This window comes from Falco rusticolus, chromosome 5 (assembly GCF_015220075.1).
Source record: "Falco rusticolus isolate bFalRus1 chromosome 5, bFalRus1.pri, whole genome shotgun sequence".
Taxonomy (NCBI): domain Eukaryota; kingdom Metazoa; phylum Chordata; class Aves; order Falconiformes; family Falconidae; genus Falco; species Falco rusticolus.
The window spans coordinates 58,652,535-58,674,914 of record NC_051191.1 but is presented as its reverse complement, the minus strand read 5'-3'; the positions used below and the strand labels follow the sequence as shown (position 1 = coordinate 58,674,914).

The following is a 22,380-nucleotide window of genomic DNA, read 5'->3' as shown; positions in this document are numbered from 1 at the left end:
AACGCGGTGCCCGGCCGCGCAGCTGGTACCCCCGCTCCCTACGAGTCCGCACCGACACGGGCTTACGGGGAACTGAAAATCTATCGCGACAGGCTGTCGCGTATCTGGGCGAAGCTGCAGCGCGCGGTTTTTCTGCACGGGCTGAAGCGCAGCGCGGTGTTGCGGGGAGCGGTGGCGGCTCTCGGGGCCGGGAGCCTCTCGGCTCCTGCGGGCCGGGGCCGGCCCCGCGCAGCTCCGTGCCTCAGCCCCGCGGCGGGGCCGGGCGCCCCTCCCGCGCGGCGGCGGTGGCGTCACAGCGGGGCCCGGCGGGGGCCCGCCCCGGCCTGGCGCGCGGGTCACGTGAGCGGCGGCGGCGGCGGCGTCAGCTGATCGCGGCGCGGCGGCGATGGACTTTCTCCTGGGGAACCCCTTCAGCTCCCCCGTGGGGCAGCGCATCGGTGAGCCCCGCGGCCGCGCGCCCCCCCGCCCCTCCCCGCCCGCTCGGTTGCCCTCCCCCGCGTCCCCGGGGGCGCTCGCCCGCCCGCCGGACCCCTTCCTCCGAGAAGCGTCGGCCCCCGCCTTCGCGGCGGGACGGAGAGGGCATCGACCAATCAGAGGAGAGCTCCGCTCCGACTGACGGGCGTTGCCGACCAGTAGTGGACGCGCAGCCCGTGGCGGCTCCGTCGTCGGACCCGCCAGCCAATCCGGGCGCGAGGGGGTCTTGAGGTGGCGAGGCGAAGTTTCCTCACTTAAAGGGGACGCAGACCGGTGGCTTGAACCACGCCCCCCGATAGAGCCGAGGCCCGTGATTGGCTCGGGGCCATTCCCGCCTGCACCTCTCTGGGGGCTTCGTGAGAGGGGCGAGGTGCTGCCGGGGAGTACCGCGGGAGCTGCTGCTTGGCTGGGCGGCACGCTTGGCAGTTAGGGGCTGCGCTGGCCCTGAGGTGACAGGGCGGTGGGGGCAGCCGTCGCTGAGCTGGAGGCTGCGGGGGGACAGGGGGCTTCAGGCTGGCCTGGCTCCGGGGTGCTGTGGCACAGCTAGTCGGATCAGCGTTCCCCACGTGAAGGATGAGCACTCTGGGGGTGGCTGGCCCCTGTGGATTTCCCAGCACAGAGGTCTGGGACAAGTAGGGCCTGGCAAGGCTGTGCCCTGGCTCTGTGGAGAGCAGCCCCCAACTACGCCACAGGCTCCCTCACAGGGCCGAGTACCAGCCCCGGCAGTGGAATCACGGGCAGGAGTGTAGCGTCAGCTCTGTGACCTTGCAGGCCCGAAGACACACAGTCTGGCTTAGTCCCTGTGTTCAGGTCAGCTAGATGAGCACAGAAGGATGTAGCCTTCAGAAACTGAGCAAAGAGATGCTACAGTTAGAAAGAACAAGACCATTAACAGCTACACTGGTCTGAAAACAGATGCAGTTCTTTAAAATACTTAGAATAAAGGTTATTTTCTTCCCATGTTGTATTGTCTTAAGTGCCTTCAAGTTGTGATGGATGTTGCCTGTTTAAACTCTCCAGCTCGTGCAACAGCCATTTGTAAGTTGATGCACTTGCTCAGTCTTGCTTTTTGTCACTTGTGCAGACCTTGGTTATTTGCTGTAAACATCTGGTCATTGATTCAGTAGGTTTTGGTGAATAGCGCAGCATGGATGAATAGGCTGCTGTGGCTGGGAAGGGAGCAAGCAGCTGCTTTAGGTAATGCTTTTATAAGCGCTGCTTAGTTTAGAGGCTACCCAAAGCACTGTCTGAATGATGTGAGTCAGGGGCACTGCGGTGTCCCACTCTAGTGTTGGGTGAGATAGGTGAGATGCACACAGCAAAGTGGGAGAAGGATGACCGGGAAAGTTTTCTGTAACAAAAAACTTCAGATGATATTTGACAGTTTCCCCCCATGAATATCACATGTTCCATCACACTTCCCAAGAGAAGCCATCTCCTGCCCTTTCCAGAATGAATGCTCTTTGATTCCCTCAGTGAGTGCATCAGATTCGGTTTTGTGTTTGGGTAGAGGCAATCTGAAGTTATCTTTAGATGTTACAGATCACTTCTTGCCCTCTGGATCTTCTGATCAGTATAGTAGCCAGATTGTAAGTGTGGTCCCTCTGGGCTTTCCTTCAGTTAAAGAAGGGTTTTTCAAGCAACAAACCAACAACAAAGAGGAGGAAAACTGTATTTCAAGAGTGCTGTCAAACAGGAGTTTAGAGTTTAGAGTCCTTAGTACCAGAGGTGTGATATTAGAGATCTTAATGACTGGGGTTGACTGGGGTTATGGGAGTCCAAAGGGGTGGAGGAACTGCAGCATATGAGAAGGGAACTCAGTGTGGAGAACTTGAAAGGCCTGGTGGCTGAAAATACGAATGTTTTCTGCTTTTGAACATTGCTTATCAACTTCCTGGGGACATGGATAAGTGCTATCCTCTCTGTTTAATTTGAGACGCGAACATGACTTACCCAAACTTGTTTGGTAGGTCTGTGGCAGCTGCACATTGAACCCATGAGCCTGATCTCCAAACCTGTATAGCGCTGCTGCTTTGGGCTGTCTGCAGAAAGCTAATACTGTGCCTTTGTAAATTACTTGAGCAAAGTCATGTCTACCTGATACAGCTTACAAAGTCTAAAATAGCTTTAGATGAAGGCTAAGGAATGAAAAAAAATCCTCTGTGGCACACTGCAGCAACTTTCTCAAATTCCTTCAATAATGTTAATCTAGTAAGTCCCATTTATTTTGCTGACAAGGAAACCAGTGCTCAGATAGTGTCGGTCATCTGTCACAGAATGAGTCAATTGCAAAGGAGTAGGTTTTCTAGCTTTTTACTTCCAGTCTTGAGATTTAGTCACAAAAGTTGCCTCTGTCCTGGTTTTGGACCATGGTGTCTTTTCCCAAGTAAGATGAATACCGGCTTCTTCAGGGGTTTTGTTGGTTGGGTTTGTTTGGGTTTTTTTTGGGGGGGTTGTTGTTTTTTTTTTTAACCCAGTGGGAAAATCTCCAGAGTGCTGAAGCATTGTAGTTTGGATTCCCCCCTCAAAAGGGAAATCCGCTGCGCCTCCATGTAGGAGCTAAGAGAAACTTCAAAATGGAAAATCTAAATTCAAGGATGTGCTCTGAGTGAGAGAAGGGAGAAGAAACCACCAATGCTCTCTCCTGATCCTGGAAGTCTGGAATAACTAGTAATTACAGCAATACTGAAAGGGACAGAGCCCGGTTATTTCAGTGAGTGAGGGCGGGCAAGGGAGAGAAGTAACAGTGTAGCACAGAGATGAAGAGGATTTTTTTATGGTTAGAGGTTGGTTTAAGCATGAGAGCCAGGAAAAGTGCTGACTGTAAAGAGGTAGCAAGTAAGGGGCTCATGGGTGAGGAAGGAGAGCAGGTACAACACAATATGCAGAAAAATCCCCACAGCCACTTGGATCCCACTTTGCAGGTATCCCTGCACCCCTCTGTGAGTTAGGACCTTAGGAACTGGTGGGCAGCAGTTACCAGCTGTTGTGGGTAACAGTCTCCTGTCAGAGTCAGATGGGTCCCTGCAAGGTAGTGCTTCTCAAAAAAGTGTTGCCTTGCCTTCTGTGCCTACTCTGTCTGGAGGCGAAGGCAGCAGTGGAAGAGTTGTTTGATCCCTAAGGGTTCAAGCTGATTCACAGGGAAGGAGCAGGAGAAATTCAGAGACCCAAATACCCACAGCATTATGTCAGTACAGGCGTGTGTCGATCAGCATCCTTGAATTAGGTTTGGACCATATCTCTGTTCTCTCTAGAAAGTGTGTTGTCCGTCTTCGGAGGAGCAGTGCAGCTGAACTGTGGAGTCCTGACTGAGCTGGTGCTGGTTTCCCCCAGGGAAGCGAAAGCAGGAGGCTTAGCAAGGAGACATTGTACAGGATGCTGATTTGGGCCAGGGGGTTATGAATTGAAGGGAGCTTAGGGGAAAGGACTGTTGTGTTGCCTTCTGCTGAACCTGTGCTGTCTCGTGCAACACAATGGTGGTGCCCTCAAACATCTGTTGAAACGGGTGAGAAGGTGCTTGATGCTTTGCTAAGGAATTTAAAGCCAGCGAGACTAAGCACTGTAGGGAGCTCTGGTTTTAAGGGCTTGACTTGGAGGAGAGGCACACAGTCTCTGATGAGATATGGCAGAGTATGTCACAGGCGAGGGGTTTCTGAACAGCACCTGTCTGGCTATGGGTGCTTCAGCGACAGGGGGCAAAGGAGACAGGAGCTCGCACAGTTATCTTTTGTCCCCAGCTCCTGTACTTCCCCGTGCTGTTGGCTGTGTTGCTGGTGTGCTGCTGCAGGGATGGCCGGGTGAGATTGCCAGCCCCACAGCGGGCTCTCCCCTGCCACGAAAGCAGAGACAATAAACTTGAAAAGAAGCAAAGCTGTGAAATTCACTGATAGCACGAAGCTCTGTTGTGTCAGTTATGCCGTGCTTAGAGTTCTTTCTTATCTGATGATTCTAGATAATTTTTATAAGCCAGTTGAACTCAGCAGGAGCGCATCAAATGCCAGGCAGGAAAAGTCTCAATGCTTTAAATCAACCCGTACCACATTCTTCAGTGGTTCTGGGTCAGTCCAAGCAATTTGTGAAGCAGCAGACTGGAATCAGACAAACCCCAATGCTGTCACACCCGGAGAGCGGGACTGGCTGCCAAAACAATGTGGTTTTGAAGCGGCCCTGTGAACAGCCTCCTGTACATTCTGTTGGTTTCAGTCTTGGAGGGAGACGGCATTCATGTGCCCGCCGATAAACTTTGCTGGGGAGGATTCTCCGTGGCAGGTCAGGCTCAGCTCCTTAGCCAGCAGAAGTGGATGCTGCCTGATGAGCCCCACCAGGCAGAGCGCTGGGCAGGGGGTTGTGCCCTGCCTCCTGTGCTTGCTGTTTTTAGGGGCTTATCGCTCCACCCGGCCATCCCCGGCTCACATTTCATGAGGGGCAGACAGCTCATGTGCTAATTACAGCTCGTGAAACAAGGCCAGCCACCCTGATCCTTCATGTGACTAATGAATAGACTTTGTTTCCTTCTCTTCTGCAGGCTTTAGTAAAAGGATAAAGTTCAGGATTTCAGAGAAAGCTCCAACATATCCCACAAGTCTTGGACAGTCCATTAGAGCTTGGAAGCAAGCAAGGAGGATTAAAAGGGCATTAGCTCCAGCTCTCCCAAGGCCTTAATCTGTACTGGGTAAATTCAGGTGCTTTGTCCTTGGAAATACCTCATGGTCACTTTCCTGTTTTCCATATGCTCTAACACTGCTCTTCGAACTTTGTCTTTTTTGAGCCTACGTTGCATTTATGGCAGGTTTGCTGCTTTCCTGCAGCTTTTGGTCAGCCAGTATGAACAGGGGTGACGGTAGCAGGCTGACCACAGCGTTGTGGGGTAACAGTGGGGCAGTGTGTGTCACTTTGGAGGAAGCCCCATTTTTCTGTAAGTGGCCAGCCAGGTGAAGGAGCATGCACAGTTTGTTCGCATTCCTGTCTGAAAAGCAAACCTGCTGTCTGACCTTGGCAGGATTGGGATGTTTGGAGGAAAAGGGACGGTGGTGGTTACAGAGTGCCACCAAACATAGGGAAGTGAGGGAAAGGTGTTTGCAGACTCAGTTTGTGTTTATGTACAGTGAAAATGAGTACGAGGAGGGTTGGGGAGACTTGAACAGCAAGGACTTGAGGGTTTAAGGCAGTTTTTGTTTCATCCTTGGTTTCTTCTGTAGCTCAGGGCTTCCCAGCAGGCTCAGCCCTGTTCCTTGGTTGTGGTTTTTTTACTTCCATGTACAGTGTTTTCCTTCAGGGATAAGAAGAGTGGATGTGGATTTCCTTTCAGTAGAGTAACCCCTGTATGATTGATTTGGGTGCTTCACTGCCAGAGGCAGCAAACTGTATGGAGAAACTTCTGGCTATGCTGGAGTTCAAACCAAGGTGTGTCATGAGTGGGGGATGCTGGAGGAAAGTGCAAGTGAAGGGTGGCTTTCTGACCATGTATGCCAAATCCATCAGACTGAGCTGAGCTGCAATCTGCCTGCCAGCAAGGCTGGCCATGTGGTGTCCCAGAGCAGGAGAGAACCTGGACCTCTGCCACTATACCAAGTCCTGATCCCAAAGGAGCCCTAATGGAAAACATTTTCTCCCATGTATTACTACAGCTTCACCCATTCACTGGTGTATGCCCTGGTGCACCAGACACGCATCCCTGCATCCCACTGCCCTGGATATATTCTCCACCACACCACCCAATGTGATGCTACCTCCTGTGCCCCACTGAGGAAGCTTAGATCTGCAAGAGACCAGGGTTCCTATATAAAATCAGTACACAAAGTGACAAAGAGTTCACCTGAATCCGGGGGCCTTCAGGATTTTATAGTAGTAGCGAGATCTTCAGAAAGGTGGAAGAGCATCAGGAAGTTCTGCCACTCCCTCAGTTTGCCCTCTGCAGTCTGGCTGTGGCCACAGTGTATCAGTGTAATCACAGTGTCATCAATACATTCTGCAGTCAACAGAAAAGGTGGTGGCTGGATTGCAGTAAGATGCGGACAGGTAGCTTAGTGCTGTGGTGTGTAATCTGTGGGAGGGACACGTGTGTAAGAGGCTGCATTGCACGGTGCTGTGAATAGCTCTCTGCCTGGCCCTTAAAAACAAGGCATCCCAAACCATGATGGATGTGTTTACCCAAGCAGGAGTTTAAAAATCTTATTTTGCCTGTGTTACAGCCCTATCCTGTTCCTTCGTGAATGGCCATTTCATTCCATTCCCACAGAGGCATCATTAGCTGCTGGGTCAAAAGCAGAATAAAGCAGCTCTGTGGAGGAAGGGCCTCTACAAAGGGGTAGCTGGCAAGGCCCAGCTCCAGATTTTGCAGGAACAGCAGTTTTGTAAATGCAGGCACTTCTCTAAGTACCTTGTTGAGTCTGGGCTCTCCTGAAGAGTACCTGGTAGGTGCTAAACCGGTCTGGCTAGTTTTAATTCTCTTGCCCCGGTGCTAAGTCAGGCGTTTTATATGATGGGAGAGCTGGGGAAGATGGTTCTTGTCCTCTGCTTGCCATCTGCTGTCTCTGTGTTTCCTTGTGATCTGGAGAGTGCCTGGGCCTGCCTGCCCCGCTGGTGGTTTTCTTTCCCCCCCTGCGGCTGGTGGTGTCCCTGAAGGCATCGGTCAGTCAGCATGGCTAGGACCAAGACTGGCTGATTATAGGGTGGAGACACTGGTGCTCTCAGTAATAGCTGCTCATTTCCTAAATCTCTGCCTTGAATAACATCAAGGCTGACTGAGGAATTCCTAATTAAAGGGGACACAAAGCTGAAACAATACTGCTTCAACTTCAGCCTGCAGTCCACTTCTGTCCATACTCCCCAGAGGCCAGAAGTTCAGGGAGAGGTGTAAACCTTAAACAGGAGAGCGCCCTGCTTTGGGTGTTTATGTTTGTGTCTTTGTTTATGTAAGGCCTGTGTAAAAAGAAGGGAGTTGATTCTTTTGTCTCCTTGATATGGTGCAAACCAAGAGTGGTGCCATCGATCCGTGCCAGTGTGAGCAGACCAAACTCCCGGTTTCTGGCCCTCCAGCAGCAAAGCAAATAAGCCCCCTTCTCTCCAGCTGAGGAGCTGAAGTCATGCCGAGCCCCCTCCCCTCATGTGCAGAACACCAGAGATCAGGCGGTGTGTGTTTGTGTGTTGGTAGCTATGTGGCATGGGCGAAGTTGAGCATCCACCCGTCCCAACGCCGGCCAGCCATGTGCTTTGCGGTGGTGACACCTAGTGGGAGTACTTGGGGACCTGGACTTTACGCCTAGTTTTGCCTCCTTGCTTGCGGTGCTGGAAGCCACGGAGAGGGAGGAGGCTGAGCTCTGGGGTGTTGTGACGGCTGAACAGCAGCCCATGAAAGTGCCAGGGCTGCTCTTAGCCTTGCTCTGTCTTGGTTGCTGTTTTCCAGAGAGAGCTACCGATGGATCCCTGCAGAGCGAGGACTGGGCTCTGAACATGGAGATCTGCGACATCATTAACGAGACTGAAGAAGGGTAAGGGAGCTGGCATGGGTACACATCCAGCAGCAGGTCCCAGCAGACACTGTAACACTATATCCCTAGACTCCAGCGGTAGCATGCACTGGTGGAGGTAATAAGCTAGGCTTCCCAACACTCCCTGGGATGGCATTCTGCTAGGAGGCCAAGAGACACAGCAAGGCTGTCAGAGCATCTGTTAGATGCTTCCCTGTAATCTTTGTGAGCACTGAGAGCCATCAAACAGGCCTTCGAGGTCCCCAGAGAAACCTCAATTCAAGCCAGGCTGCCTCCCATCTCCCAGAGGCATATTTGCAATTCTTCCACTTCAATTTATTCCTCCTTCATACCCCTCTGTTTCTCTCTTCTGGGAATGTGAAAATCTGCAGGCTGGTGACTGAGAAGAGAGGAAAATCTCAGGCTGTATTCAGTCCTCTGAATGTGCAGGTCCTGCTGGGGGTTCACTTCTCAGGTATTTTCATGTACAGTCACTCAGACATGTGCAAAGTAGGTGGGGGAGCCCTCGTCTCCCTCTCCCTGCAGGGAGATGTTCAGAGATCTGCCAGACTTGTTAACTCTGGGGGTTTGCCAGTGAATTCAAGGGGGACTGCTCCTTCTCACAGTGGAGATGTCAAGAGCAGCATGTAAAAAGGAAGGTGCTACATGGATTAAAAAATGTAGGTTTCGCTCCTGCTGTCCTACCCCACAGTGGTGCTGACAGAGGATTAGCAAGCCCAGTTTTCAGCTTCACAGTTGTATGAAAACAAAGTCAAACATCTCTACTCACAAATCTGTCACCAGTCTTTTCCCATGCTATCCCCACAGTGCAAATATGCCTGTCTGTCCACAGTTCTCAGGCCCAAGCTGTGGCCACTTGCTGTTTCAATTCTGAGCAGCTGATAACACAGCTGTACCCTCTTGACATGATGGGCTCTGCCACTGCCCTGCTAATGCCCATCCATTGCAGCCATGCTGCCCCGCAGGCCAATACCTCATTGCCTCTGTGTCTCCACCACGCTCTTCTCCTCCAATGCTGCTGCTCTTCCAGCCCAGCCTCTCTTCCCGTGCTCCGCCAGAGCATGTTGGTTCATTTCTGCCCTCTCACAAGACCACAGTGGGCTGAGACTGCAGTGCTTCTCCCCTCTGAGAAGGATTAAGGAGACCCTGCTATACTGCTGCTGTCTTGCACACCTGCAATATATGCAAGATTTTGCCACTGCATCTACCCTGCTGCTTTTTAGCCTTCTTTCCTCCAGGGAAATGTTGTTAAACAGCTTCTCTCTGAGCAACACGGGGATTGCTGCAGCTCACTCCTTCCTGTTTCTAACCCATGCCAAGCTTTTTTGTGTTCTCCTTCTTTTCAGTCTCTCTGCCATGGCATGTTGTTCTGCCCCAAGTAGTGCGTTTCTAGCATTGCTTTTACTCTGCTCTCTGTTGTGTCCTTTACACCTTGAGTTGTTGCAGACATCGACACAGAGGCCTCCAGTTTCAGTAACAGTACACTTTAGCAGGACCCTGCTTCTCTTGCAGAACCACAGGCAGAAGCTATTTTCCCAGTCATTGCTCCAAGCTGTCCTGAAACTGTGGTGGGGAAGGTCACCTGCTGAGTATGAGGCATCCAGAGCCAGTGGCTGTTTTGCTTTGCCTCTCTGTATGTGGGTCTCAATCTTCTGATGATCTTTCTTCATCTGATTTCCCCTGCAGGCCCAAAGATGCTTTCCGAGCCATTAAGAAGAGAATTGTAGGGAATAAGAACTTCCATGAAGTTATGCTGGCTTTGACGGTGAGTGGTCAGGGCTCTTTCTCAGCACTGTGATATCCTGCTGTAAAGCTGAGTCCCTGGCTGAAAAGGCGGGGGTACCTAAAGCCAACAAGGCAAACACATGTAGGCAGAGAAGGCTATAGCTAATGCATTATTGCCTTTGAAGGTCCTGGAGACATGCGTCAAAAACTGCGGCCATCGATTCCATGTCCTTGTGTCCAGCCAGGACTTTGTAGAAGGTGTCCTGGTGAGAACAATCCTGCCAAAGAACAATCCACCTGCCATAGTGCATGACAAGGTGCTGACCCTCATCCAGGTGAGCCAAGAAGCATGAGCATCTGCACCTCTTCAGAGAGTGCGTGTCTTCAGGTGTTTGTACAGAAGACTACTGTAAATGATGATGGGCTGTACTGTCTCCTTCTCCCTAGTCCTGGGCAGATGCCTTCCGCAGCTCACCAGACTTGACTGGTGTTGTTGCTGTCTATGAAGACCTGAGACGGAAGGGCCTGGAGTTCCCCATGACTGATCTGGACATGCTGTCACCCATCCACACACCACAGAGGGTATGGGAGTATGGGAGCATTGCTGAAGAGAAGGGTGTTGGGCAGTTGCTGTTCTGGAGCTATGAGGGAACTTCAGGAACTCTAGCTTGTACTTAGAGGGCTTTCGTGGAGCAAGAAGCTCCAGGACAGCCTCTTTGCTAAGAAAGCTGTTGAAAGCAGGTGGGGACTTGACATCAACATTTATCTCCTAATTGTACTTCTCTGTCAGCTGTGAGTGTCTAACGTCTCCTCTCCATCACTTTTCCCACCTCTGTCTGTAGACTGTGTATAGCTCTGACTCCCAGTCCGGACAGAACTCACCTGTGGTCAACTCCCCTCAGCAGATAGAGTCCATCCTCCACCCTGTCACCCTGCCCACTGGGAGAGGCACACCCAGTGAGACGCCCATCACACCCACACCAGAGCAGGTGAGTTGGACACGAGCCCAGTGATGCTGCTGACTCTCCCTGCGTTTGGGGACTGTTTCACAAACACTGTTCTGGTGCTGCTGTCCTCGTCCTTCCCCAGCCTCTGTCCTCAAGGAGCTGTTCCTTAAAGCATAGTCCCTTGAGAGCTCCCCAGAGCTCCGTTGTGGTCACAGTCGTGAGCTGGAATACCACAAATACAGAGCAGTTATGTTTTCCTAAGACAGGGCTGCTTGCAGGTAGAGGGAAGATGCCCTGGCTATAGGGAAGTGGGGAACTGAGACACAGGTTTTGAGTGAGGTCTTTGTAGCACAGTACAGCAAAAGCTTGCTCAGTAGGTGCCGCCTCAGCATCTTTCTTTATCTTGCCTCACTTCTGGCTTTATATGAATCAACCATGTCTGGCTATGCAGTTTCCAAAGACCAGGGCTTTCTCACTTGTTTCCCCATCCTCTTTCTCCTTCCTCACCCTGACTTCATATGACACCATGTTCAGCACCAAATCTCCAGCTGTCAGTATGTTGCATCCCCTTGCAGAGCAGAGGGTACAAACTGTCCTCAAGAGGCTTATTAGCAGCTTTTGAAACCAGAGGTAAAAAGCTTCAACTGCGCAATTAACTGAGGCTCACCTTTTGAATGGGAATTAATTTTTTTCCCCCTCTTACACTGCTTTGGAAATGAAATTATTTGAGTGGCTGCCACACAGTACCTGCTAGCTGATGAGAGATTTGAATCATAACAGCAGCCTGTGCTGGCTATTAAAAAACAAGGCTAGGCTAGTGGCCAGAGATCCTAGATGAGGCCCTGGCATATATTACCAGAAAATGAACTTGATGGCAAGTAATGGAGCTTTCTTCTGCTGGGAGCTCCTGGGAGCTAGACTGAGTGGTGACAAGTGAGCTCCCCAGTGGCCATACCCTTTGGCTCTATGAACACACACACAGAGTTACCTCAGCTATCTCCCCAGTCTTCCCAGGTGGAGCTGTCACTTCCCCTCCCTTTTGCAGATTGGGAAGCTGCGCAGTGAGCTGGAAGTGGTGAATGGGAACATGAAGGTCATGTCAGAGATGTTGACAGAGCTGGTGCCATCCCAGGCTGAGCCTTCTGACCTGGAGCTGCTGCAAGTAAGGAACACTGGCAGGGTGGAGGGCTGGCACATGCAGCTTGATTTAGCAGTGACTTGATGGACTGAGATATGACACATGCCAGGCATGGGGAACAACTGGACAGTTTAGTGTGGGATTTGCCAGGGAGTGGTAGGATAAGGGACACACAGGGAAAGTGGAGTTTTCCACAGGCCAAGGAAAGTTGCACTATTGAGGCTGGAATCATCTCAGATGGGGACTTGTAGTCCCTGAGAGCCTTTCTTTCTGGGTTATGTGTTACACAAGAGGTATACAATTACTGTCTGTAAAACTCAGACTCAGCTTACCTCTCACACTGGTATCTGTTGCCCATCAGCCCTTGCTGATAGATCCCAGTTGCCTCTGGGGTCTGTCTGTCCCAGTGAAACTTCCAAATCTGTGAGAGCTCAGCCTTAGCCTGACCTTTGTGGTAACTTTTCCTTGCTGTGAGTAGGAGCTGAATCGGACATGCAGAGCCATGCAGCAGCGTGTGCTGGAGCTAATTCCCCATGTCCTCCATGAGCAACTCACCGAGGAGCTGCTCCTCGTCAATGACAACCTCAACAATGTGTTTCTGCGCCATGAAAGGTACCTCTCTCCTCAATTCTCTGCCCTGCTTTTCCACAAGTTTACAGTCCCTTGGAGACTTTCTATGCAACCCTTTTGATTTTCCCATAAATATAATACTCAAGATGTATCAGCCTGTATCATCCATCTTTGAGAACAAAGCCAGTGCTCAGTTTTCGCTGATTTATTCCTGTCCCTTCAAAGCTGCTGTTTAAGTTACTGATAGAATATAAAGATGTCCCTGTGCAATAACCTAGAAGAAGAAGGAAGGAACTGCATAGGAAGAGCTGGTTTTCTAGCTCTGAGGTAGAGAGGGACAGAGAGGACTTGCCCAGGTGGGATCAGCACCCCTTTCTTTTTTCTTCCATTCCATCAAACCCACCTCTTAAGCTAGGATGAAGTCTGGAGAATTTAGTCCCTGTGTCTGTATGAAGAACTGGGTTTGAACCATTTTGGTTAGAAGTAGTTGTGGAGGATCACAAGAAGCTTCCTCTCACCACCTCTCAGGAGACATCAGTTCTGTGGGCTTTGTCACAGTGTCTTCGGTCTTGAGCAAGAATTGGGCCCTGAGCCATGGTCCCCCTTTCCTAGTATGTCGGAAAGGGCAGTGTGCACCAAGCATTGTAAGAAATCTCTTGGGCTATGGGTGAATAAGCACACACTACTGAAACGCATCCTGTCATCTTCCTTGTAGGTTTGAGCGTCTTCGGACAGGACAGCCTGTTAAGGTAAGTTGGAGCAACTGCCCCTCTGTGCAGCTTGTTCTGCATCCTGCAGGTCCAGCAGTGCCCTGCTAAATTGGAGAGAGGTTCAATCTGCCCCACTTACAAGGTGTAGGCTTTGCTCTCACAGCCCAGCTGCACCAGCTGCACTGGTGTGGAGGACACTCCAGTTCTCACTGCTAGCCTCTCCCTCCCTGCCAGTGGGAGCCTTCTTCTCACCCGAAGAACAGGAGCAGACCAGGAGTAGTTACGGTTTCCTAGTAATGAACACTGAGAGGACCAGTTCCCATATGAGTCTCCTTTTGTCCTCTGAGCACTGCCCTGTCCTCTGAGCCAGTACCTACCCTACTTGCTGACATCCAGCGGAGCTGAGAGGCTGGCTACCAAGGCGTATTCTGCCCTGCAACACTATTCCCAGCCAGTTCTCTGATCACTGTCCTCCTTCTCACAAGGAGGGGCTTCACAGCTGATACTTTTCAATGGGTACAGAAAGGCTTCCCTCTTCAGTGTTAATGAGCTACAGTTGTGGGGTCAGAGTGTTTGAGCTTCCAAAACTCCATCATTTTTCCCTTTTTTTTCTCCAAAGGCACCAAATGAGGCAGAGAACAGCTTGATTGACCTGGGAACCAGTACTCCTGCAGTGAGACAGCCTGAAGTCACCAACAACCTTTCCTCTCAGCTGGCTGAAATGAGTATGTTGCCATGCAGTTTACCCCTCAGTCCTTCTACTGTGCTGCTCTGGGAATCCTTGATTCCTAAGAATGCCTTTGAATCACTTCCCAAAAATATTTAGTCACATTTGTAAAGTAACCTAGATAAATAGGGTGTATGGTCAACTAATAAACTCATGAAGAAACTTGTGTGTGCCCCAAGGCACACAAGCATATGTCTCAGCATCCACACCTCAAGTTGTGCACAAGCTGGACGTGACTTAAGAAGGACCTCAGCAATAGGCAGAGGGGAGGGGAGGGGAGAAAGTTGCTCCTTCTGCAGTGCCTAGCAGCAGTGCAGTTGCCTCTCTTGCTGTGTGGTGTCAGACTGACCGCTGAGGTCTGGGAGAAGAAAAGCAGCTGAGTTGTGCTGCAAAGGCATCCGTGAGCATCTTGGGTTCAGGACCCAAGATTTGACAGGTCGTTTACTCAGAAAGCCTGAGAGGTCCTGAGGGCTCCTCAAAACATACTGACAACCTGCATAGCACTCCCTGAACCTCTTGCTAGCTGTGAGCACATTCAGTACAGCATGGATGCAGCTACAGAAAAATGGCAAGACTGTTTTTACAGACAAGCCAGGTGAGATATTTTTCAAGTCAGGGTTTGCCAGATGATGCCTGAGTCATGAAAATCTACTCATCTGTCTCAGAGGTGCTTGCCCAGAAGCACAGGTTATCCTTCCTCTTCCACAGGTTATGAGGCAATTCCCTCTGAGTTGTCTTAAATGGTCAGGAACATTTAGCCTAAATGCAGTAAATTGATGATGATGCTGCCTGAGACTGAGCTAAAAATATCTGCTGAGCAGGCAAAGAAACTGCTTCTGTTACTTCACCCACGGCACTGCACACACACACAGCCGGCGCTGCAGCTGAGGGGCAGGATAGAGGAGTGGGCCTAGAGCAGTTTAGCCTGTCCTGATGCTAGCTTTCCACCTAGCACCCTCCAAGCCCACAGCCCTCTGTTTACTGCTCTGTGCTGCCTGCTCACCCTGCTCTCTCTCCCACAGACCTGGGCTCGAGCAGCATAAGCGCGGGGCTGCACTCCCTCGATACCTCTGGCAAGCTGGAAGAAGAGTTTGACATGTTTGCGCTGACCCGAGGCAGCTCACTGGCTGAGCAGCGCAGAGAGTGAGTGTATCAGCCCACTCTATCCTGTCCTGCCTTCTTGCAAAGGGGGAGGGCTCAGGCAACCGGGGCTGTGACCCCAACCAGCAGCAGTTCTTGGGAGACAGCGGAAAATGCACTCTTCTGACACACAGTGTTTGTAGGACGGCCTCTGTGTTCCCAGTCCCTCTCCCTGCTGCCGTCGTCCCCCTTTCACAGTGTCCTCCTGGGTGTGGGGAGATGGAGTGGTCTCTGCGTGTGGGGACTGCAGTGCTGCATGTGCTGGGGAGACTCAGTGTCTGGAGATGAAGGTGTGGAGTGGGACTGGCTGAGTTTCCTTGTCTGTCTCTGAACTCATGTGCCCTGACTGAGGTGATGTTGAATTTGGGAACTGCTGAATATCGTTACAGCCTAATGGACAGAGTATTGAACTGGAGTGCAGGAAGCATGCAGTCAGTTGTGGCTTGCAAGGCAGGGCACTGCTCTGTGCCTCAACTTCTCTGTTGGTCAGTGGGCCTGATGTTTCTACCTCCACAGTGTGTTTGAGACCTCCTGGTGTAAAGCACTAAGAGTTGGGTCTCCGTAGTACTGGCTGAACTGAAGAGATCTCTTCCCTACTGCAAAAAATGGATTCCTGAATCCTTGTTCTGGGAGGAGCTGACAAGAGCTGTGCTGACCAGATCCCTTTGGCTTAAGAGACTGAGGCTCATCTCATGCTGTTTTGCCTGTCAGAGTCATCCACTGCTCTCCATCAGTTACCAAGCAGCAGAGCCCCCAGGCACATGACTGCCTTCAGCCCTCAAAGACCTGTGGTCCTGATGTCCATCCACGGGAGTGCCTTGTTCTGCAGCTGCGCAGTGGCAAGTTTAGGTCTCTTAAGGATGTCTCCTTTCATTCCTCTGCCTCAGACTGCTTCTGGTAAAAGTAGTGGGGAAACCCATGGCCTACACACAACTTCATGTGTTTTGTCCGTGGGTTTCCCCACCACTTCTACTGTGGGGTGTGCTGCCTGAGGACAGAGGCAGGCCAGGACAAAAACAGTGGTGCTGGCAGCACCCAGTGTGGGGCTGAAATCTGAGCCACTGGTATGTTCTGAGTGCTTAAGGCTGGGGGAGATCTGGACAGGCATGGAATCGTATCCTCTCCGCTGTGGCGCAATCCTTAACAGGCTGAGGCTTATGATCTCTGCACAAGTAACAAGACATCTTCTATTTATTTCTCACTGCCCTCCATCTGCCTGCACTTGCACTCCTGCCAGGTAGCTTCTACTCTCACTGGCTCAGGCTTCACATTTCACTCACCAACCTCAGCTCTCAGTGTCTCCCTCCATCTGAACAGACCCATTGCTCTGCTGTTCCCAGACAGGACGTGCTGGCAGGAGACACAGGCAAGGCCACTGGGGTTTGTTCCTGACCCCCCCATGCTTCATGTGCATCTCGGCGAAGCAGTGCTTGAAACATCTCAAGCCTTTCCTGCCGTTCTTCCTCATCAGTGGCATGATAGCAGCGTTGTACTTCATCCTTGATGCCATTGTCCACAGCGGCCCCTTCACTGATGAGCACTTCTTCGAGAAGTTTGAGCGCCGGTGGCCCAAGCCCCTGGCTCTTAACAAAAACAGCTCCACTTGATGGTCTGCTGGGTCTGCAAAAAGGGGCCTGGGCGCAGCTGGAGAGGAGACTTGCGGAGAGTTTCTAGGAGAGGCTTCATTCTCCCAGCATGGATGGACTGTTTTCCCTGCTCTGCATGGATCAAATGGTGATGTGTGGTAGCAGGCTAGATGGGGCAGAGAAATGGGATGAGGGAGATTATGGGTGAGATGTGTATATGTGTAGAAAAAGGTTGCTGTAATGGTACATCTGGAGACCTTGAAGCAACACTAGGCTCTTCTGATCATCCAGTCTCACCTCCTATGTAGCACAGACCAGTGAATCTCTGCCACCATCAATTCTTGAGTTGTATCAGTTAAAGAGATGTTTTTGAGCTGTGTTTGTGTCTGTGAAGGTAGATGAGTATATAGAGGCTTGTTGCTCAAATCCTTTCTGAAGTAGCTGTAATCTTCCGGTCAGTCTGTGTTAGTTATCTCTCTTCTATAATCAGCCCCAGAGAAGATGAGTGTTGTGGTTGCTGCACCTAGCTCTGTAAGTCTGTGTTTTAGTCTCTTGTATGGTTGTTTTCATACGATGCCATGTCATCCGCCTGTTGTCTGCCTGGGCTGTCCTGTGGTATCCCACAGTGATCTTGCAGTGAGTAGATTAGTCTGTTTGGTGATGGGCTACACCTTTAGTAGGGGGTTTGCACACCTAGAAGCTCTTGGAAGCAGAACAAGAGATGAAAAGTTGTGCAGTCAGAAGCACAGAATATGTGTTTAGGAGTTCTGCTTTTCACTCTCGGGCATCTCATCAGCCTGTGTGTTATCTAACTTCATGCTTTCAGGGTAAAGTATGAAGATCCCCAAGCCTCCAAAGGACTTGCTGGTGCCCTGGATGCCCGGCAGCAGAACACAGGAACGGTGAGTGGCCACAGAGCTTAAAGTGTATCAGCAGGAATAAGAGTATCCTCTTTGCTTACCGATGCAACAATTGTGTTGTCTGTTTGGGAAAAATCAAGTATTTAACATGACTGATGATAACTCCTGGTCTCTACCAACCTGTGTTTCCTACCTGGGCTATATACCTCATCCTTTAAACCGCAGAGGTGGGGAACTATGGAAAGTCTGGGGCTGACTCAGTCAGTAACAGGATGGCCTCCATATATCTACAGGGAAATTTCCACCTGGAAATGTATGTTTTATTTGTCTTCAGCAGGATTCCCCAAGTCCAGTTGCCTTCTCTCTGCAATCAGAGAATTAGGCCACCAGTACTTACGTGTCCTTTCCCCGACCCTAAACCCACTGCCTCCCCTCTCCCTCGCCCTCTGCGATAGCAGTTTTCAGTGCAGACTCTCTCTTGACCAGGGGGAGCCTGGTGCGTCTAGTGATGGAGCCCAGCTGACTAAGTGGATGATGCGGCAAGGAATGGTGAGATCGTGGAGTGCCAGCAGGGAGGGGGAGGCTGGGGCTGCTGAACTAGAAGTGGCTCTGGCACAGCACATGAGGGTGTACAGCAGACATCAGCAGAGACTGCAAACTCAAATGAAGCAACCTTGATCTGGGCCAGTAGTGGAGACCAGGGTTGGGAAGGAAGCAGGCAGTGTATCAGTCCTTCCTCAAGTAAACATGTCTGTAGGAAAAAATCCAAGTTGCTCTGAGGCCACGAGAGCATGTGCCACTCTGAGCTAGAGGATGGCCTGTTTTGGAGTGGGTGTCTGGGGCAGAGGCACTGGCTGGTGGCATCATGAGGAAGACTCCTGCTATTCATTCCCCCTGCAGCCTCTCCTGCTCAGCATGAGCTGCCCCATTTGGAGGAAAACACATTTGGGCTTTTACCCTATTCAAGACCTCCTTCTCTAGATAAAGTGTTTGACACTTCCAGCTGTTGAATTTGGTCCTTTGGCAGCAGGAATTCCTGCAATTACATCCCCTCAAGCACACTGAGGCTTTGACAGGCTCCCAGGTCTTAGTTAGGCTTGTTAGCCTGTCTTCCTGAAATGGGCACTGCCCAAACTGATGTCTGCTCTAGGAAGTTTCCCCACATGCTGTCCAGTTAGCTTGAATGCCCTTCTACCCCAAAGAGTTCCTCTCTGGGTAGACAAAGCCAGTTCACTTTGAAACTTCCCTAGTCCCATACATCCTCTTCCATCCCTGTTCATCCACCTGTCAGCTGTGGTAACTATTTGCACTTAGTACCTGGTTTGGGGAAATCTGCCTGTCCTTGGTAAGAAGGAATTGCTCTTTTTCTTGGTCTTGCTGGTTTCCTGGGAGCAAGTAGAGCTATACATACTAGGAGACTAATAGTAAGTTCCCACAAATACTCTCTTGCGCTTCTGCTTGTGGAGCCTCTAGCAAGGGCTGCTCCTTGCTCAGCTTTGTTCAGGAGCTCATGATTGGAGAAAAGGATCTGGGGTTTGGAATCAGACTTGGTTTCCTTCCAAGTTTTCTCCATCTGCTAGGAAGATGTCTCTTTGCTACTTAAATTGGCCAGGGACGTGAAGTCTTCTGAGCTAGACTTGTCCCGAGTGGAAGTAAAATTTACTTAAATTGCAGAAGACCTTCTCTCTGATGGGTCTGTTTCTTTAGTTTGGTGTGATGCCAAATCCTGCTGTGCTCCATGATCATACCAGGGAATCACTTCTTGGGAGGTGTCTTTCCCCCTTAATGTGGTGCCAAACCTGACATGTCCAATGTCTTCAGCATCACAGACTTTGACATCAGACTGTCACTTGTCTGCAGAAGGGAAGAGGTTTGGAGAGAAGCTTGTCTCTTGTTCTCTGGCTGCCTAATACAAGCAGCCAACTTCCACCTAGTGGGTCCACCAAAATGGAAAGCCTGGTACAGTCCTAATACCCCAAAGCCAACCACTAAACCCCAGATGCTTTTGATAGCCTGTATCCTGGAAACTGTGCATGTCTGGCTGTGGATGGGGCAGAGGAAGCAGGTGAGCGGTGGCACCGGTAGCTGGGAGAGCTCTGCAGTGGCACTGGCTGGATTTGGAAGGGCCTGAGCTGACAGAACAGCGGAGCAACAGGGTTAGCTTTTGGGTTGCGCTTTCTTTTTGCAGAGTGGATTTCCTGCAACGTCCTCTCTTTTTCTTGGCCTCATCACTCTTTTTCCTTCTGTTTTAGGTGCCAGTTCCCCAAGCCAATTTCATGGAAGACATAGAAAAGTGGCTCTCTACAGATGTGGTATGTGAGGAGCTGCTTCCCTGGAGCCAGCAGTCCTGCCAGAGTTGTCTGCAGGGCTGGATTTTAGGCAGTGTACAATAGCGCTGGCACTGCTGAATATGTGGCACAGGCTGCTTGGAGGGAGCAGGGGAGGAAAAGCCAAGAACACAGGGTTTGGGATACCACAGCAGTATGGTCAGCCTTCTGGGAGGCGTAACTAACGAACTGAGGCTCAGGACCATTCTAACATGTCTGTACTGCGGAGTTAAGGGGAGTGCTATCCTGTCTCTGTGCAGACGAAGAATCACATCTGTGGAGATGCCTTTGTCTACCTTGCTTCTAACCATGCCCTTCTCCTTCCCTAGGGAGAGTCAGAGGATGCAAAAGGTGTCACCAGCGAAGGTAAGACTTGCCAAGCAACCCCTTTCTCCAGCTGGTCCTGGCAACTCCTTGGCTCTTTCACAGACCTCCCTCCTTGCTAATGCTCTGCTCTTCTCTTGCCCCAGAATTCGACAAGTTTCTGGAAGAGCGAGCAAAAGTTGCAGACCGACTACCCACTTTATCCAGCTCCTCAGCAGGGACGTCCATCTCCCCTCCTGCTGCCAGCCATCATCAGAAGCAAGCAAAGGAAGATGACACTATGTTTGCCTTGTGAATGCTATGGACTGGTGTGGTGTGGAGCAAGAGGCTGTGTGTGCTGTTTTGCTTGCCTCCGACCAGGGGCCAGCAGAGGAAGGACTCTGTCCCCTTCCTCCACTCTTTTCCTGTTTTCCCTTTGAGTTGTTTTTATTTTTAAGCTGCTTTCAGATTTTAGATAATCTTTGTTGTGTTTAGGGATGTTACACAATAGACTTGTGAAGGGGTTTTTTAAAGCTGCTAGGGAATGTGGGAGTTCAGTGGGCTTTTCTTGGGGGGGACAGTGTGGGCAAAGTGGAAGAAGCTCCCCATCCTCCTCTCCAGTGAGGTAGTTAAGAAATCTTGCCCAAGAAACAGGAGAGGCTGCAGTCTGCTGCTGAAATCATTCCTGCCTGCCTCTCCTCACCCCATCCCTGGAATGGATCTCCAGCCCTCTGACTGCCAGTGTTAGACTGGGAAGCATGGGGATGTGAAGCATTAGAGGTCACAGAGGAGGAACACTAATGGTAGAGGGGCCCAGTTGCTCTAGTCTCTCGCACAAGTGCTTGTGGTATGCAACACTTTCCCACTCACAACCATTTCTTTTCCTCTTCCTTTCCTCCCCTTCTCATCAGTTTATCCAGAATCCTACCCACAGCCCAAATATTTCTTTTGCAGGACAGCCAGTTACCAAAGCCCTCGGCTGCACACAGGGCTTGAGCTGTGAGCAGCACCCCAGGCTGAAGGCGCTGTCTGCTGTGGGGTAGGATGTGCCTTCAGCAAACTCTGCAGTTAATTTAATTCTCCCATTATTATACTTTTCTCCTGTCTTTTCCTGATGCAGTCCCACCTCCCCCTCACTTCCACCGATGCCTTCCACCACATTGTGCCGCGGTGTGGGGAGTCTCTGATCAGGCCAATGCTATGGACTCCCTCAGGGTAGCTGTGTGTGCTGGGGCCAAAGAGCTGCGTTCCCTAAAGCAGGAGGCCACCAGCACTGTTATACCAGAGAGAACGTGCTGTTGCTGGGGTAGCTTGTTCAGCTGGTGACCACAGAGGTGAAGTGAGACATCAGTCATCTCGTGCCAGCAAAGCAGCCCTGCAGCAGCCAGGAGCTCCTTTGCACATGGAGAGAAAAACCCTTTTGAGCAAACTGCATGCACTACCCAGTTGTAAAAGGCAGCCAGGGAGGAGGGTGCCAAGCCTGGGGCTCCTGCTCATGGGATTTCTTGCGGAGTGTGGGAGAGTTGCCTTTTTTTATTGCACATTAAAGGAGCAAAGTCTTGAGCCTCCCTTGAAGATATGTGTGCGCTGTCAGTGCTGGCGTGGGGAGGGGAGGACCCTGGCGGGGAGAAGAGGTGTGCAACCATGCAGCCACATTTGCTTTCCAAAAAAAGGCAAGGGCGCTGTGGTGCTGAGGTGGGGCACGGCATGGGGCTGAGGGTGCTGCAAGCCAAGGCAGGTGCTCGCTGCTTTTTGGCACAGTCTTCTGGGGAGGTGACTACACCCCATCTCAAAATAGCGAGAGGGTGAGCTACCTACTCTCCTTTCCCTCTCTACCTTGTGACCAGCTCTCGATACCCACCTCGCAGCCCATAAATCTCTTCAAGACATGCAAGAAATACAGTTGCTACAAAAGGGTGCTCTGGTATCCATGGGATGTCCTGTCCTCAGTTGTCCCCATGCCACCACCCCCGGTGTCCAGCCAAGCGGGAGCAGGGGGAGGGATTCTTAAAAGGAGGGTTGATCAGGTCGAAAGTGTCCTTTCAGCCCTAGATTTGTAGGAAGGAGTTAAATTGGCTGAAGTTGTCCAGACCTCAGCACCTTCCTCTTCCAGTGCCTGCACTGCCGTCTCAGATGTACCAAGCTGGGGCAGAGGCTTGAGGGTAAGAGCTGTGAGCGAAGCTGGTCTGCAGCTGGTGGCAGCCGGTGCTGGCTTTCCTCCCCTGTAAGCAATCGTGGGACACGAGGAGGCTTTGTGTCTTCCTCAGCTTTCCAAGACGGACAGCAGATACTATCCTTGGACAGTGTCCCTTGGAAAAATGAATCACCATTGCATTCCCAGTGCCTCTGGGAGGAACTAGGGGAGACTCCCCCTCCTTTCTTA

The 22,380-nt window shown here is 51.1% G+C and overlaps 1 protein-coding gene across 3 annotated transcripts; it reads left to right on the top strand.

Annotated features, from left to right (window-relative positions):
• Positions 1–327: 327 nt before the first annotated feature.
• On the top strand, positions 328–21,572 carry TOM1 (target of myb1 membrane trafficking protein). 3 transcript variants are annotated; one of them, XM_037389503.1, is made up of 16 exons: positions 328–437; positions 7,880–7,964; positions 9,651–9,729; positions 9,875–10,024; positions 10,137–10,271; positions 10,532–10,678; positions 11,682–11,798; positions 12,253–12,386; positions 13,060–13,093; positions 13,674–13,779; positions 14,804–14,924; positions 17,334–17,409; positions 17,854–17,916; positions 19,620–19,679; positions 20,024–20,060; positions 20,165–21,572. In XM_037389503.1, the coding sequence occupies exons 1-16, from the start codon at positions 386–388 to the stop codon at positions 20,311–20,313; spliced, it is 1,545 nt and encodes a 514-aa protein (XP_037245400.1). In that variant the 5' UTR covers positions 328–385; the 3' UTR covers positions 20,314–21,572. The 3 variants fall into 3 exon arrangements, 2 of the variants coding, with proteins under 2 accessions (XP_037245400.1, XP_037245401.1); XM_037389504.1 differs by lacking the exon at positions 17,854–17,916; XR_005104520.1 differs by lacking the exons at positions 17,334–17,409; positions 17,854–17,916 and having other exon boundaries at positions 20,165–20,207.
• Positions 21,573–22,380: the final 808 nt, after the last annotated feature.

Bases quoted from the DNA above. Each gene is read 5' to 3' on its own strand.
- TOM1 (XM_037389503.1), top strand. From the start codon at position 386: ATGGACTTTCTCCTGGGGAACCCCTTCAGCTCCCCCGTGGGGCAGCGC. The intron at 11,799-12,252 runs GTAAGGAACACT...TGCTGTGAGTAG, and splicing joins CTGACCTGGAGCTGCTGCAA to GAGCTGAATCGGACATGCAG. The intron at 13,780-14,803 runs GTATGTTGCCAT...TCTCTCCCACAG, and splicing joins CTCTCAGCTGGCTGAAATGA to ACCTGGGCTCGAGCAGCATA.